Below are 14,305 nucleotides of genomic sequence, written 5' to 3'. Positions count from 1 at the left end.
TATCTTTACTTTTTCTTTGTAATGTTTTATAGATTTTAATAGTTAGGTTTTGTACAGCTTTTATTGAAATTACCCCTAAGTATTTCATATTTTTTATGCTATTTGTAAATGGTATTTTTTAAATTAAAAATTCTGATTGCTTGTTGCTAGTGTATAGAAAAACAGTTGATTTTTGCATGTTGGCTTTGCATCCTGCACCTTTGCTAAACTCACTTATTAGTTCTAATTTCTTTTTTGTAGATTCCTGAAGATTTTTTTACATAGATTGTCATGTTGTCTGAGAATAAAGACAATTTTATTTCTACCTTTCTAATCTATATGCCTTTTATTTCTTTTTCTTGCCTATTGCACTGGCTAGAACCTCTAGTACAATGTTGAATAGAAGAGGTGAGACCAGACTTCTTCTCTTGTTCCCAATCTTAGGGGGAAAGTATTCAGTCTTGTGCCATCAAGAAATATTACCTGTAGTTTTTCCATAGATGTCCTTAATCAAGTTGATGAAGTTCCCCTCTATTCCTAGTTTGCTGAGTTTGTTTTATTGTGAAGGGAGGTTGGCTCTTGCAGTGATTTTTTTCTGCACCTTTTGAGATGATCTATGATTTTTTTTTAGTCTGATAATATGGTGAACTGCATTGATTGATTATTGAATCTTAAACCAATCTTGCATTCCTTTGATAAACCTCAATTTGTAATATAGCTGGATTCCATTTGCTAAAATTTGTTGCTTTTTGTTTTGAACCTATATTTATGAGAAATATTGATCTGCAATTTTCTTATAATGTCTTTTTTTATGGTTCTGGTATCAGGATAATGCTAGCATTATAGAATAAGTTTTTAACTTCAAACCCAGTGTTTCTTCTATTACAGTATTGAAGTTGCCCAAGAAGCAGAATGGGGAGTTATTAATTAGCATGTTGAAAATATCTATAAAATAGATAGGCTTCTTATAAGCATTTGTGTTTACGTTGGCAATGTCCTGATTGTTAGGTTTGATTATTATCAACATGCTTAAATTGAAGCTAAATAATTTTTATATAGAAATAAAGGCATAAAATGTATAAGGTAGAAAAGGAGTCATAAAAATTGCCTACTCTGAGCAAGTGTCAAGGAAATGCGTAAACGTAATGACTGACAAGATGATATATTTTCTGAGAATCACCTTACCTATAAGCAGTTACTGTCTATCATCCTCAGTAAAATTTATATCCTTTAGTATTCCATAATAGCCCATCTTAGGCTGCCTTTTCCCTTTCCATTCCACTCACACCACAGATTTCCTTAGAAGGCCAGTCTGGAAATAAAGATAGAATAATAGTCACATTCTTAGTCTGTGACTGAGGTTGAGAATAGTTGACTAGTTGGTACATCTTTGGGGTATTAAGCAGTGATAGGCAGTACTTGTTTCTGTCTTGTTCTCATTGTAGCTAGGGGAGGCCCTCAACCTGGAGTGAGTCCTTCCTTCCCCCGTCCCTGTTTCCACTTTTCATTGGTCCATGAACAGAGGCTAGGAAGCTCTAGGGGTGGGCCCTGTATTAGTTTGAGTTCCAGGGTTTTCACCAGTGTATTAGACTAATGGTTTTTTAACTCTTAGTTGTTAAATTTCATTTTAAACAAAAGCTTAATGCAGAAGCCCAATAAAGAAAACAGATACAAGCTTGATTCTGTTAGTATAAATAAATTTTGCAAATTCAGTTTTTTTAGCATTCTAAATTTAATGAGAGCAATAAAGTTGCGATGAATGCAGATTTAATACCAAGGGGTACAGGTAACATTCTTCTTCAGTAACCAGTTTGTTTGGTTGAATATCAGTATTGAGAAAAATCCTGACTTCTTGGATAATTTAGTTCCATGTGACTTTTTTTTTTTTTAATAGCTTGCCTTGCAGTCTCAGAGTATTTTTCAAGTAAAGTCATCTAGAACTTGGACATAAAGGAGTAGGAAATTGGTTTCACAGTTCAGTCACTAACAGTTTCTAACAAACTGCTCACATTTTTTTATCATGTATTAAAAAGTCAGGAAAAGGGGAAAAAATTAAATGCTAAACAGTTGATATTGTCTTGATGAGACCGTTTATAGGTTCCTTTGATGACTGCTGTTATGCTTTGATTAAGCACACAAGGCAAGATATGCCCTCATTTCACCTGCCACTTAATTGCTTGTGACATGCATGTGCTGTAGTGCATTTGCTTGTAAAGCTTTTAGTGAGCAAGTATGTGCAGGCCTGAATTGGGTCGGGGTGGAGGATGGGGAGGGAGAACAAAAGACCAGTGTAGCATTACAAGCCTTCCTAATCAATGACACGTTTACTAGGAGTCCAAATATATACACAGAGATAGCAGGAGAAACTTTATTCTGAGGTTTGCATGAAAATGAGTTAACATGATTGTGGTATCTCCAGTTATTAATATTTGATATAGAACTAATTTGAGTGTGTATATTTTTATTACACTTAAAAATATTATTTAAAAAAAACTATTTTCAAAAGGATATTCAAATCAAATGCTTGTGGAATTCCTGAAACTCTTCAGCAGGACCTGAGGTTCTGTGGAACAGTTTGAAGACCACTCTGCTAGACCATTGTCATTCCACATAGGAATGTTTTCTCCAGCTTCTCTTCAGTCCTTATCTGAAATTAGAATTCTGGTAAACTAAGGGGAAAATACGTAGGTCTCTATCACAGTGTGTTAATATTTATGAGTTTTATATGCTTAATGATAGCAAAATAATAATTTAAAAAGCAATCAACAATGAATAACAAAAATTGAGACAGAATTCACCCCCCAAATATGAGGTATGTATAATTCATAATATATCGTAGTATTTAAAATATCTTTAAAATGTCTGCTTATTTTTTATGTTTCACATATTCTTGTTATTTATATGGGCAAAAATTCATATTTTTTTATTTTTTATTTATTTATTATTATTTTTTTTTGCGGTACACGGGCCTCTCACTGTTGTGGCCTCTCGTGTTGCGGAGCACAGGCTCCTGACGCACAGGCTCAGCGGCCATGGCTTATGGGCCCAGCTACTCTGCGGCACACGGGATCCTCCCAGACCGGGGCACGAACCCGTGTCCCCTGCATTGGCAGGCGGACTGTCAACCACTGCGCCACCAGGGAAGCCCAGAAATTCATATTATTAACAGGTCTAAACTGAGACACCAGTGATTTGCCTTCCTAAGTCTGAGCTTTAAAATGGAATTTCAGAACTCTCTTAACTCTCATACATTTATACAAGTTTTACCTGAAAGGAAGATGATAATACTCCTTGGCTTGTTTAACACACACAAGCACACATAAGGATATAATGAAGATGCAGAGTTTTCACAATGTTACTTCAAAATAGATTCTTTCCTTCTCATGTGATCACTGTGAATTTTCTACCCCACACCTTCATTTCTCTCAGTCAGTTTCTTCACAGTTTTCATTCAGCTTTTCTCTCACTTTTACTTTTTTTTCCCATCAAAGTACATTTTATTGAGTTTTTTTAAAATTTAATTTAATTTTTTTTATATACAGCATGTTCTTATTAGTCATCAATTTTAAACACATCAGTTGTATACATGTCAATCCCAATCGCCCAGTTCAGCACACCACCATCTCCACCCTCCCTGTGGCTTTCCTCCCTTGGTGTCCATACATTTGTTCTCTACATCTATCTCTCAACTTCTGCCCTGGAAACCGGTTCATCTATACCATTTTTCTAGGTTCCACATATATGTGTTAATATACGATATTTGTTTTTCTCTTTCTGACTTACTTTGCTCTGTATGACAGTCTCTAGATCCATCCACATCTCCACAAATGACTCAATTTCATTCCTTTTTAGGGCTGAGTAATATTTCATTGCATATATGTACCACAACATTTTTTAAATTAATTTATTTTATATTTATTTTTGGCTGCGTTGGGTCTTTGTTGCTGTGCACGGGCTTTCTCTAGTTGTGGTGAGAGGAGGCTACTCTTTGTTGCAGTGCATGGGCTTCTCATTGTGGTGGCTTCTCTTGTTGCGGAGCACTGGCTCTAGGCACATGGGCTTCAGTAGTTGCAGCACATGGGCTCAGTAGTTGTGGCTCACGGGCTTAGTTGCTCCACGGCATGTGGGATCTTCCCAGACCAGGGCTCGAACCCGTGTCCCCTGCATTGGCAGGCGGATTCTTAACCACTGCGCCACCAGGGAAGTCCCTGTACCACAACTTCTTTATCCATTCGTCTGTCGATGAGCATTTAGGTTGCTTCCATGACCTGGCTATTGTAAATAGTGCTGCAATGAACATCGGGGTGCATGTGTCTTTTTTGAATTATGGTTTTCTCTGGGTATTTGCCCAGTAGTGGGATTGCTGGATCATATGGTAATTCTGTTTTTAGTTTTTTAAGGAACCTCCATACTGTTCTCCTTAGTGGCTGTGTCAATTTACATTCCCACCAACAGTGCAATAGGGTTCCCTTTTCTCCACACCCTCTCCAACATTTGTTGTTTGTAGATTTTCTGATGATGCCCATTCTAACGGGTATGAGGTGATACCTCACTGTAGTTTTGATTTGCATTTCTCTAATAATTCGTGATGTTGAGCAGCTTTTCATGTGCTTCTTGGCCATCTGTATGTCTTCTTTGTAGAAATGTCTGTTAAGGTCTTCTGCCCATGTTTGATTTAGGTTGTTTGTTTCTTTAATATTGAGCTGCATCTCACTTTTACTTTTGATTTACTAGAACCCCAAAATGTATAATTGAAAGAGATCTTAGAGGTGATTCAGTCCTATTCCAGTTTTAGAAGTTCAGAGTGAAATAATCCTAACCAGATGCTGGCTGGAAAAGAGCTTGAGTGTGTCTCCTTGAGTGTACAGATTTATATAAAGAAAAAAAATCACAAAAATAAATTTATTTATTAACTAACCACTTTGGTTCTAGAATCTCTGTGTGGTCTTCCCTGTAACTTTAGACTTTGAATTACTAATTGGCAGAAAAATACTCATTATTTTAGTAATACACATATGTACATAAATAGTGATATTCTTCTATTTTTAAGATCCTAAGGCATTGTAGAATAGAAATGAGCAGACAGATTGAGACAGGCAGATCTGAATTGAAATCTTAGTTCGGCCACCTACTAATTGTGTGATCATGGGAAGTTACTTAGCCTCTCTCAAGTCTCATTTTCTTCATCTGTAAAGTAGAAAAATAACATGTATAAAGGTCCTTGTGCATATTAGGAGCTCAGTGAAGTGTAGGCAAGTAAATAAGTTGGTTATAATGATAAAAGATAAAGGATATGTTAAAAGCATGACAGCTGAAAGTGAAAGGAGAGGAAAAAAGGATTGTAGTAGGGACAGTATGGAAGAATAGGAAAAATTGGGAACTACAGTAGATAGGAAACAGTTCAACTTGTATTTAGTTTAATTCTAATATTCGAAAGCACATTCTTTTCCTATTGCCATTAGTATATATTCTGCACAATTTTAACCCATATTGAACTTAAACATTTTCTCTTGTGATCAAATTGTATTTAAATTTTTAAGTGTCGTTTTTACTTGTTTTTATTAGTGTTATTGTTCTCTGAGTAATCACACATATTTTAATTTAATTTACAGGTGGCCGTTTGTTGCATCTGTTTTTTTGTTATCCTTCCTCTAAATCTTGTTGGTACAATACTTGGCCGAAATCTGTCAGGTCAACCGAACTTTCCGTGTCGTGTCAATGCCGTGCCTCGTCCCATACCGGAGAAAAAATGGTAAAGAGAATGCTAAATTTTATGTGATTGCTTCTCACAATATATAAATTCCTAAGGCTATTATGTATACATAATTTTTAGAATTGGCATGTATTTATAAGTTTAAACTTAAGAATTTGTCTTTTTACTTTTTCCTTCAATTTATATTGCTAGGAGTAGTAATAAATGATATGCTTATTTCACTTTTTTGAATATTGGTGCCATTTACAGAGAAATCAAATGCTTTGGTAAGTACACTAGTGCACAGAGGTGGGTGGGACCTAAAGCGGCAGCTGTTGTATAACTGCAGTCTATAAACCAGATTTGACCTGCTGCCTGTTTTTATAAATAAAATTTTGTTGGAATATAGCCATGCCTGTTGACATATTGTCTGTGACTGCTTTTACAGGGTGGCATCAAAGTTGAGTAGTTACGACAGAGACCATATCACCTGCAAAACCTGAACCTGAAATACTTACTGTCTGAACCTTTACAGAAAAAGATTGCTAACCCCTGACTTCTAATTTCACTTTCCTTTCCAGATATTTTATTATTTGAAACAACATTGACTTATAGCCATAGATTTTGTATCAAATGAGAGAGGAATTAGTAGTGAGACCAATTATAACTTACCGACCTATGTTCTTTACCTTCACTTCTGGGATAGTATAGAATCTCTCAAATACATTTTTCACATTTTATGCACAAAATGTATTTTTGAGGATCTCCCATAATTCAAGATTTAATCCTGACAAAGGATGACAGGTATTTCTGTTTAACAGCTAAAGCGATTCTTCTATTGCAATAGTGTAAGCATATAGTTCATTTGACCATTCAGCTTTGAAATAGTGATTCTTGATGGATTTTTAACTTGAGATGGTTTGTATTTTTTCAACTTTTGGACATAAAATGAGATGTTACTAATACGTTTATATTTCTAATTTTCATAATTCAAATTTGAACAAAATGTGAACTCATTATATGTTTTGCTTTTTAAGATTAGTAAATTGAGGACTTCCCCAGCAGTCCAGTGGTTAAGACTCCACCCTTCCACTGCAAGGGGTGCGGGTTCGATCCCTAGTGAGGGAACTAAGATCCCATGTGCTGCATGGCGCAGCCAAAAAGAAAAAAAGAAAAAATAATAATAATAAAATTAGTAAATTGAACGTTTTAGTGCTGATTTATGCTATTCTGCATCCTTTATTTTCCTAATTCTTACTTGCAGACATAAATAGAACAGTCTTACTGTACATTTGTTTTATTCCCCATCTCATAAGAATAGCTATACGGTAGACTACATATTCATAATAAGGGATATATATTGAAAAGCCTCCATTCCTAGATATTTTGCTATATTGTAAGTATAACTTATGTTTAAGTACTTATATAGTCTTTTGTAGACTTGGAGGTATGTAGACATTTGCAGAAGTGGAGGCTGAATAAAATAGCCCCGTAGTGTAAAGGAGAATGATCTGTTCTAGTCCTAGGAATTGTCCATGTTCTTTTTCTCTAGGATTGGTGCTTATGAGAACTTTTGTAGTCTGTTTTTTAAAGTCAGTTTTATCTTCAAATCAAGATTAGACTGTTAAGGCTCATTGATACCCTAATGTTTGTTCCTTTAGCCATTACTGGGGAGGATAAGGTTAAAGGAAAAGCATAGAAATCACAGAAGTTCCTCTGGGTCACTAGGGCTGGTGAAGGAGAGGAAGGAGCAACACGCGACCTTGCTAATAACCATGGGTCACATTTAGGTGTAGGAAGGCTTGCGTGTCGCTTCATTTTCTTTATATAGTTGTATGGGAACCAAAATCTGAATACTAGATCTGGCGGGCATGTCATTTTTAACCTCTGTGGATCTTGGCTTTCTATAAAAGGAGGAAAGAAGACTAGACTTTAAAATTTTTTTTTTCGGCTCTCAAACTCATTTTCTTCTCAGTTTTGTAGTTTGTTCATTTCAGAAATAGTAGTTTACTATCTTTTATGTGCCACATACTGTGCTGGACACTAGGAATACCTAGATGAATAGCTTCTGCATGCCAGGGTTTATAATCTAGTGAGGTATTTAATTAGACAGTACAGTATAGTGTGGTAAGTGCTGCCATGGAGTTACGTTCAAGAGACAGTGGAAGAACCCACCTCTTCTTGGGAGACCCGAGAAAGGCTTTATGGGGCGAACACTTGAGTCAGTGCTCGGAGGAGAGAACTGTGAGACAAGGGAAGGCATTGCAGGTGGAGAATTACCGATTGCAATCAGTAAATGTTTGTTGAGTGAATGAATGAGGTTTGAATTTTATTTTTTATTCATTCTTTGACTCCTTTTATAACTCAGAACCCATAATACCTTAATTGTGTGATTCATAGGAGAACAAGTTACTGAACCAAGGAAAGCATGAGCAAAGAGATTGGCAAGGCCACAATTTGGGAAACATTATTTCAGATGCAGGGGGGTCTCAAGACTTTTCTTTCCCTATGGCTTTCTGTAAGGTAAATGACGAAAATTTTTAGAAGTTACTGAAAAGTATAGAACAGGAGCAAATGCTCATAGTTTTTCTTGAGTTCTGCCAGTAAGCAAGTATTTGTGTTCCACAGGTTCTTATCTCGGCCTTTAATGCCAAAAAGAATTTTGACTATAACCTATGGCTAATTTGAAGTCCCCTCTCAGTATTGTGCCTCTTTGAATTTTTGTTTTTCTGTTTATTGGTTTGTTTCTATCCTTAGGTTATTTTTAAGTACCAAGCATCTGATTTCTGTTATCAGGGTTTATATAATATAATGTGGAAATCATACTAGAAGTTTACTGTTAATTTTAATATTTTCCAGGTTCATGGAGCCTGCAGTTATTGTTTGCCTGGGAGGAATTTTACCTTTTGGCTCAATCTTTATTGAAATGTAAGTTTTGGCAATGTATTTATGTTTTGGGGGATTTCATTGTAATAAGAAAATTTAGGAGTTAGGATAGGTATAGAATCATCAGATGGGCGTGCATCTAACAGAGTTAGTTTGTTAAGTCCATGCTTCTAGAAGGGGGTCTATGTAGTCTGTCAAAAGGTGGTTTTCGGGCTTCCCTGGTGGCGCAGTGGTTGAGAGTCCGCCTGCCGATGCAGGGGACACAGGTTCGTGCCCTGGTCCGGGAAGATCCCACATGCCGCAGAGCGGCTGGGCCCGTGAGCCATGGTCGCTGAGCCTGCGTGTCCGGAGCCTGTGCTCCGCAACACAGGGAGAGGCTGCAACAGGGAGAGGCCCGCGTACCGCAAAAAAAAAGTGGTTTTCTGCTTTGTTCTCAAATACTCAGGTGAAGCTTATACTGTTTTTGTATTGTGTTCTAGACCTTTCTCACCAAACAGGAGATCTTAGAAATCAAAGCATGCATGCTAGAGAATGCATGCATGTCAGACCAGCCTTTGATCAGCTACATGATATAAGAAATTACTGATTTTTATTTTTAAAATATTTCTAAGGGTCCAGGGAACTAGGTAAACCATTACCTACCAGTTAGTCAAGATCCTGACATCTTTGGATACACATTCGTTCCTAGTCTTCTTCCATCAAGGCCCACAGGAGTGCTGGGAATTATGTATGTGTTTCGGGGGGGAGATATGCCATCTTGTGCCCAGTTACCATGCTTCATATCTGCATCCTTGGTCCCCACTGCAAAATATAAGCATTTCTTTTCTCAGCCTGTGTTCCAATGTTCCTTGATGGGAATGCTCTGGCATCTTAGAAGAGACAGTTCTTTGTATGGGACTTTTTCAAGAACTGCAGTCATACACCTCTGGATCCTGCCCATGAAATGCCAGTCATTGTGACTACTCAAAATTTCCTTACACGTTTCCAGACGCCCCAGTGCTGATTCTCTCCTGTACAGTGGATACCTCCTTAAGAGGTGTGATTGAATCTGACAGTTGGTTAATTGAAAAAGTTGGCTCATGTAAGGGAATTATTAAAAAAAGATACATACATAACATTTTATTTTCACTTAAAACAACTAAAGGTACATCTTTCACTGATTTTAAAAAAATATAGAGAGCCAAGGTCTTGCCTTTTTACCTAGTTGACGTTTCCATCATTTTTACCTTTGAAATTCATAATGCATCTTCTGTATTTTCCAAACCTTTTAAAGTGGAGCAGGAATGTAAAGACCTGTCTGAAGTATCCTAAGTGCAGAATCCTTCTAGATTTGTACATTTGTCCCCCAGTCTTTTATAGTTGTCTCACCCACACCCAGTTTTATCACTTGTTTTTAGTGGCTCACCTTATTGAATTTTTCCAAAGTATTCAACATAATTTTCATAGAAATCATAATTCTTTTAGCTATCATGTTTATTTCTTTATGTGACATTTAAATTGTCTAATTACACGAATAAGGACAACTGACATAGATTTGGGCCACTCCTGGGGGTCACCTGCCAGCTGTGGGTATTAGTCGGCACCTTAGAGGGATTGGAGAGCATGTCACTCTAGCTCATGGTTTAATAAAAACCAGTTCGAGAAATTCTTTTGTACTTTCTGACTTGTGTCCTCACCCTGATTTGACTTGCCACTATTTTTTCCTTCCTACCCTGTCCATACTACCTTGTGGATCACATCTCTTCCTGTTTTCTCGGGTACTCTGTTCTGTTTGGTAGCCACTCTGCTGTATCTTTAACTTCTCCGCTTTGACCACCCTCACACCTGTTCTCCTCTTGGTAGCCACAGTGGTCTCTTTAAGGTATCAGTCTGATCATGTCACTTATTTGCTAAAGACTTCTCATTTTCATTGAGGTTAAGGTCCAAACCCCATCACATAGTCAATAAAGACCTTTATAATATAGAATCTGGCCCTGTTCTCTTCTCCAGCCTCATCTCTTATCTCTCACAGTTCATTTGAAGTTCTAGCCATACTGAATTACTTTGAGTCTTTCTAAATACAGTGAATTCCTTTGTGAGCCTTTGCCTTTGCTGTTCCAATGCATGGAATATTCTTCTAGCTCCCCACCCACCATGCCTTATCTGATTCTTCTCACCACCCTTCCCTACCCCCAGAGCCCCACCCAGCCAAACCAATGCACCTAACCACCTGTTAGGTGCATTGGAGAAGCACTTGTGTGTCATGATTGCCCCTTTACTAGTTCCCACTGAACTAATCTCCTTCAGAGTAAAGACTTTGTCTTCAATTCTGTTCTCACTGCTTCTCTGATATGTATAGGGCCTCTGTAAATATCTGTTGAAAGAATTGGTGATGAATAAGGTAACTAACAAGTAGAAGGGAACAAGAAAAAGAAAAGAGGCTAAAAAACCCTTTTTGGGGCTTCCCTGGTGGTGCAGTGGTTGAGAGTCCACCTGCCGATGCAGGGGACACGGGCTCGTGCCCCGGTCCGGGAAGATCCCACATGCTGCGGAGCAGCTGGGCCCGTGAGCTGTGGCTGCTGGGCCTGCGCGTCCAGAGCCTGTGCTCCGCAGCGGGGGGGCCCAAAGAGGGGGGGGCCCCCGGCCCCAAAAAAAAAAAAAAAAAAACGCTTTTTGTTTAACTATGGTTTGTGTAATGGAATTAGAGTAAAGGGTCTCTTTTTGGTATAAAATCTTAATGCCCTTTCTTTTGTGGTACTGTGAAAATGGCATGAAGCTTCCATAGGCTTTCTTTTCCTAATTATTTTTATTTTCCTAATTTTATACATTATTACTACATCAAACCTTTTTTTAATTTAATAGGGTGTTTTATAAAATATAAAATACATTGTTTATAAAGTGTCGTATCTAGAAAAAAATGAAAGAACAAGGAAATTGACTTTATTTAAAAAATAACAATTTTTAGCTATTTTCATTTCCACAGTATACTCCTTAAGTTTCTAATTTATTTAGTTTGCTTAGAGATGGATACCCTACCCTACTAATGAGTCTGTTCTTGAAAGATTATCTAAGAAAATATTTTTGAGAGAATTTTAAATGACTTAATGAAAAGGGGGTAAGGGAAACTGTTGGAAGTTACTTGAAAGAAAAATATTGAGATTTAAGTGAGAAAAAAGTGAGAACTAAGATGCAAGTGAGATTTAGCAAGAGCAGTGTGAGCTACATGAATAAAGACTAGAAAACTGTGTCTTCGTTGTGTTGTATTTAGGTATTTCATCTTCACATCTTTCTGGGCGTATAAGATCTATTATGTCTATGGCTTCATGATGCTGGTGCTGGTCATCCTGTGCATTGTGACCGTCTGTGTGACCATCGTGTGCACATACTTTCTACTAAATGCAGAGGATTATAGGTGGTGAGTACATATTTCTGGGAAGAACCTCTGGGGACCATAATATTTTAAAATAAGATTCCATTTGAAGTGTATCAAGTGGAGTAAAAGATCTGTATAGAAATTTTCCTCCTTAAGATAGTATAGGGATTTTTTTTTCAATTATAAAAATGTTGACGATTTTAGAGGAAAAATAATATCAGTCAAAAAAAATTTTGTTGGTATTAATGAGGGTCATTAGTTTAAACACTAGGAGACAGGTCTGAAAAAGGAAATGGTTTATTTAGGGTCATTTATAATAGTAAAATTTGATAAAATTTTTTATCAAATTTTGACAAAATTTAGGATCTCTCCTTCCAATTCTTAGGCTTTCTCCTCGTTGATATATTTAAATGCCATTATACATTTGTACATGCATTTGTTTTTAAATATACAGAATCTTAAAGAATATTTTTATAAAAGTCTTTGCTTTAAAATCTTTCAGTGCCATCCATTCAAAAGGGTTACTTTTCTTCCTCAGGCAATGGACAAGTTTTCTCTCTGCTGCATCAACTGCAATTTATGTTTACATGTATTCCTTTTACTACTATTTTTTCAAAACAAAGTAAGTGGAGACATTTTTTCATTTTGTATTTTAGAAGCTAAGTTTGTCATTTTAAATACTAGAATTTAGGCCTTATGTCTAAAGTAAAAATGGATATACTATATATAATTTTTTGGTTTTATTTCAGGATGTATGGCTTATTTCAGACATCATTTTACTTTGGATATATGGCGGTATTTAGCACAGCCTTAGGGATAATGTGTGGTAAGTTCTGAACTTCCTGGAACATCATGAGTAAATCTTTGAGTGTTTCTGAATCAGAAAAATACAGTAATTGGAAATTAAGAAACTACTTTCTGTTGTTTGATCAGGAATACCAAAATAAACTCAAGCATCTGATTTCAGTTCTTTTGACTATTCCTCAAAATCTAATTTATTACCTCATTGATTTCTTTTTTACTTTCCTGTTTTTAGTAATTCTGTATAGCACTATTTTTATTTTCCATACCACAATTAGTTTCTTATTCATGTTGAGAATTGTTGTTTTTGTTTGTTTAGTTTAGATTCTTTGGAAAAGATTATTATGTAAACAGGTTAAGGTTTGGCTGAATGATTTTTGTTTGGAAGTTTCTGTTCCACCGTTCATGGAGGTAGCAGTGTCCAGGAGGCAGCACAGTTGACTGGTTACCAGTACACGCTTGGGTGTCTGTAGACTGGGCTTAAGTTCTGGCTGTGCCATCTGTGGTTCTATACCTTGATCCAGTTCCCTAAGCTCTCCAAGCCTCTGTAAAATGAGGATAATACCACTGTTTCATAGGTCTATCACAATCTTCCCTTTGATGGAAGACGTGATAGTTATCACCAATAATAGAGTCTCTAGTATGTGTGAAATAACTAGAAAACAAAGAAAGAACTTTTGGAAGCAGCATGAAAAATGGAAAAGACATGGACTGAAAAGCCTGAGAGACCTGGATTAAATCTCCATGCTGCCACTCACTGTTTTTTGTGGCCATGGGAAGGCGTATCAACCTTTCTAAATCTCATTTTCTAATCTATAAAATGGGCATAGCTTTCAGAGTAGTTATTTGTGATAGTGTCATGTGTGTAAAGCACCAAGTGTAATGCAGGTCTGTTATTAGGTGTTAAGAGATAGCCAGTTACATGGGAGACATGGTGGAGAATCTCTGGGAAGAGCTAGACTTTGGGGGACCAATTAGTCCTGGTTGTGAATCGTATTGCCCCTACTTAATAGCCCTGTTACTGTGGCCAAATTATTTAACCTTTCTTCCTCAACATTCTCATTTGCGAAACAGTAGTAATACCTACCTTGCAGGGTTGTGCTGAGGAGTCAGTGATTGACTGTGGGTAAGCATCAGGTAGATGGCAGATACTCAGTGGGTGCCGGCTGCTGCTGTTACGGGGTTGAGGAGGGCCAAGTGTCTTGGGCTGTCCTTCTCTTCTGGGGTTGTGTCTTTGTTTCTGTAGATTCTTTGGGTTTCTACACCATGTGTTTTCACCTCAGAGCAATTTCATGACACTGAGTCCTGGCAGAGGTATCTTAAGGGAAAATGTACAAGCAGCTCACTTTTTTTCTGGTTCAGGTTTTTACCCAATAAATGAAGCTAATTCCCTAGTTACCTCGTAGGAATGATGTAAGGCTTAATGAATAATCACTCTGGAGACGTTTCCAGATAGTGTATAATTCAGAACTACCCCCCACACACACTTTTTTTTTTTTTTTTTTTTTTTGTAATTCTGCCTTTAGCTATAGGATGGGCAATAGAATAAGGAAACAGAATTATCTTGTTAAAACCTGGGTCCTGGTATGACATTT

At 36.9% G+C, this 14,305-nt stretch overlaps 1 protein-coding gene across 1 annotated transcript in view; it reads left to right on the top strand.

Annotated features, from left to right (window-relative positions):
- Positions 1-14,305, top strand: part of TM9SF3 (transmembrane 9 superfamily member 3) — a 76,779-nt gene that overhangs the window by 47,876 nt on the left and 14,598 nt on the right. The window contains exons 10-14 of the mRNA XM_027112159.1: positions 5,592-5,731; positions 8,531-8,599; positions 11,805-11,951; positions 12,448-12,531; positions 12,659-12,735. Coding sequence (XP_026967960.1) covers positions 5,592-5,731; positions 8,531-8,599; positions 11,805-11,951; positions 12,448-12,531; positions 12,659-12,735 — 517 coding nt within the window. The remainder of the gene's footprint in view (positions 1-5,591; positions 5,732-8,530; positions 8,600-11,804; positions 11,952-12,447; positions 12,532-12,658; positions 12,736-14,305) is intronic.

The sequence above is a fragment of the Aethalodelphis obliquidens genome, unplaced genomic scaffold, assembly GCF_003676395.1.
Source record: "Aethalodelphis obliquidens isolate GAN/ISIS:26980383/991018 unplaced genomic scaffold, ASM367639v1 scaffold11, whole genome shotgun sequence".
NCBI lineage: Eukaryota > Metazoa > Chordata > Mammalia > Artiodactyla > Delphinidae > Aethalodelphis > Aethalodelphis obliquidens.
This window is presented reverse-complemented; position numbering and strand designations above follow the sequence as displayed.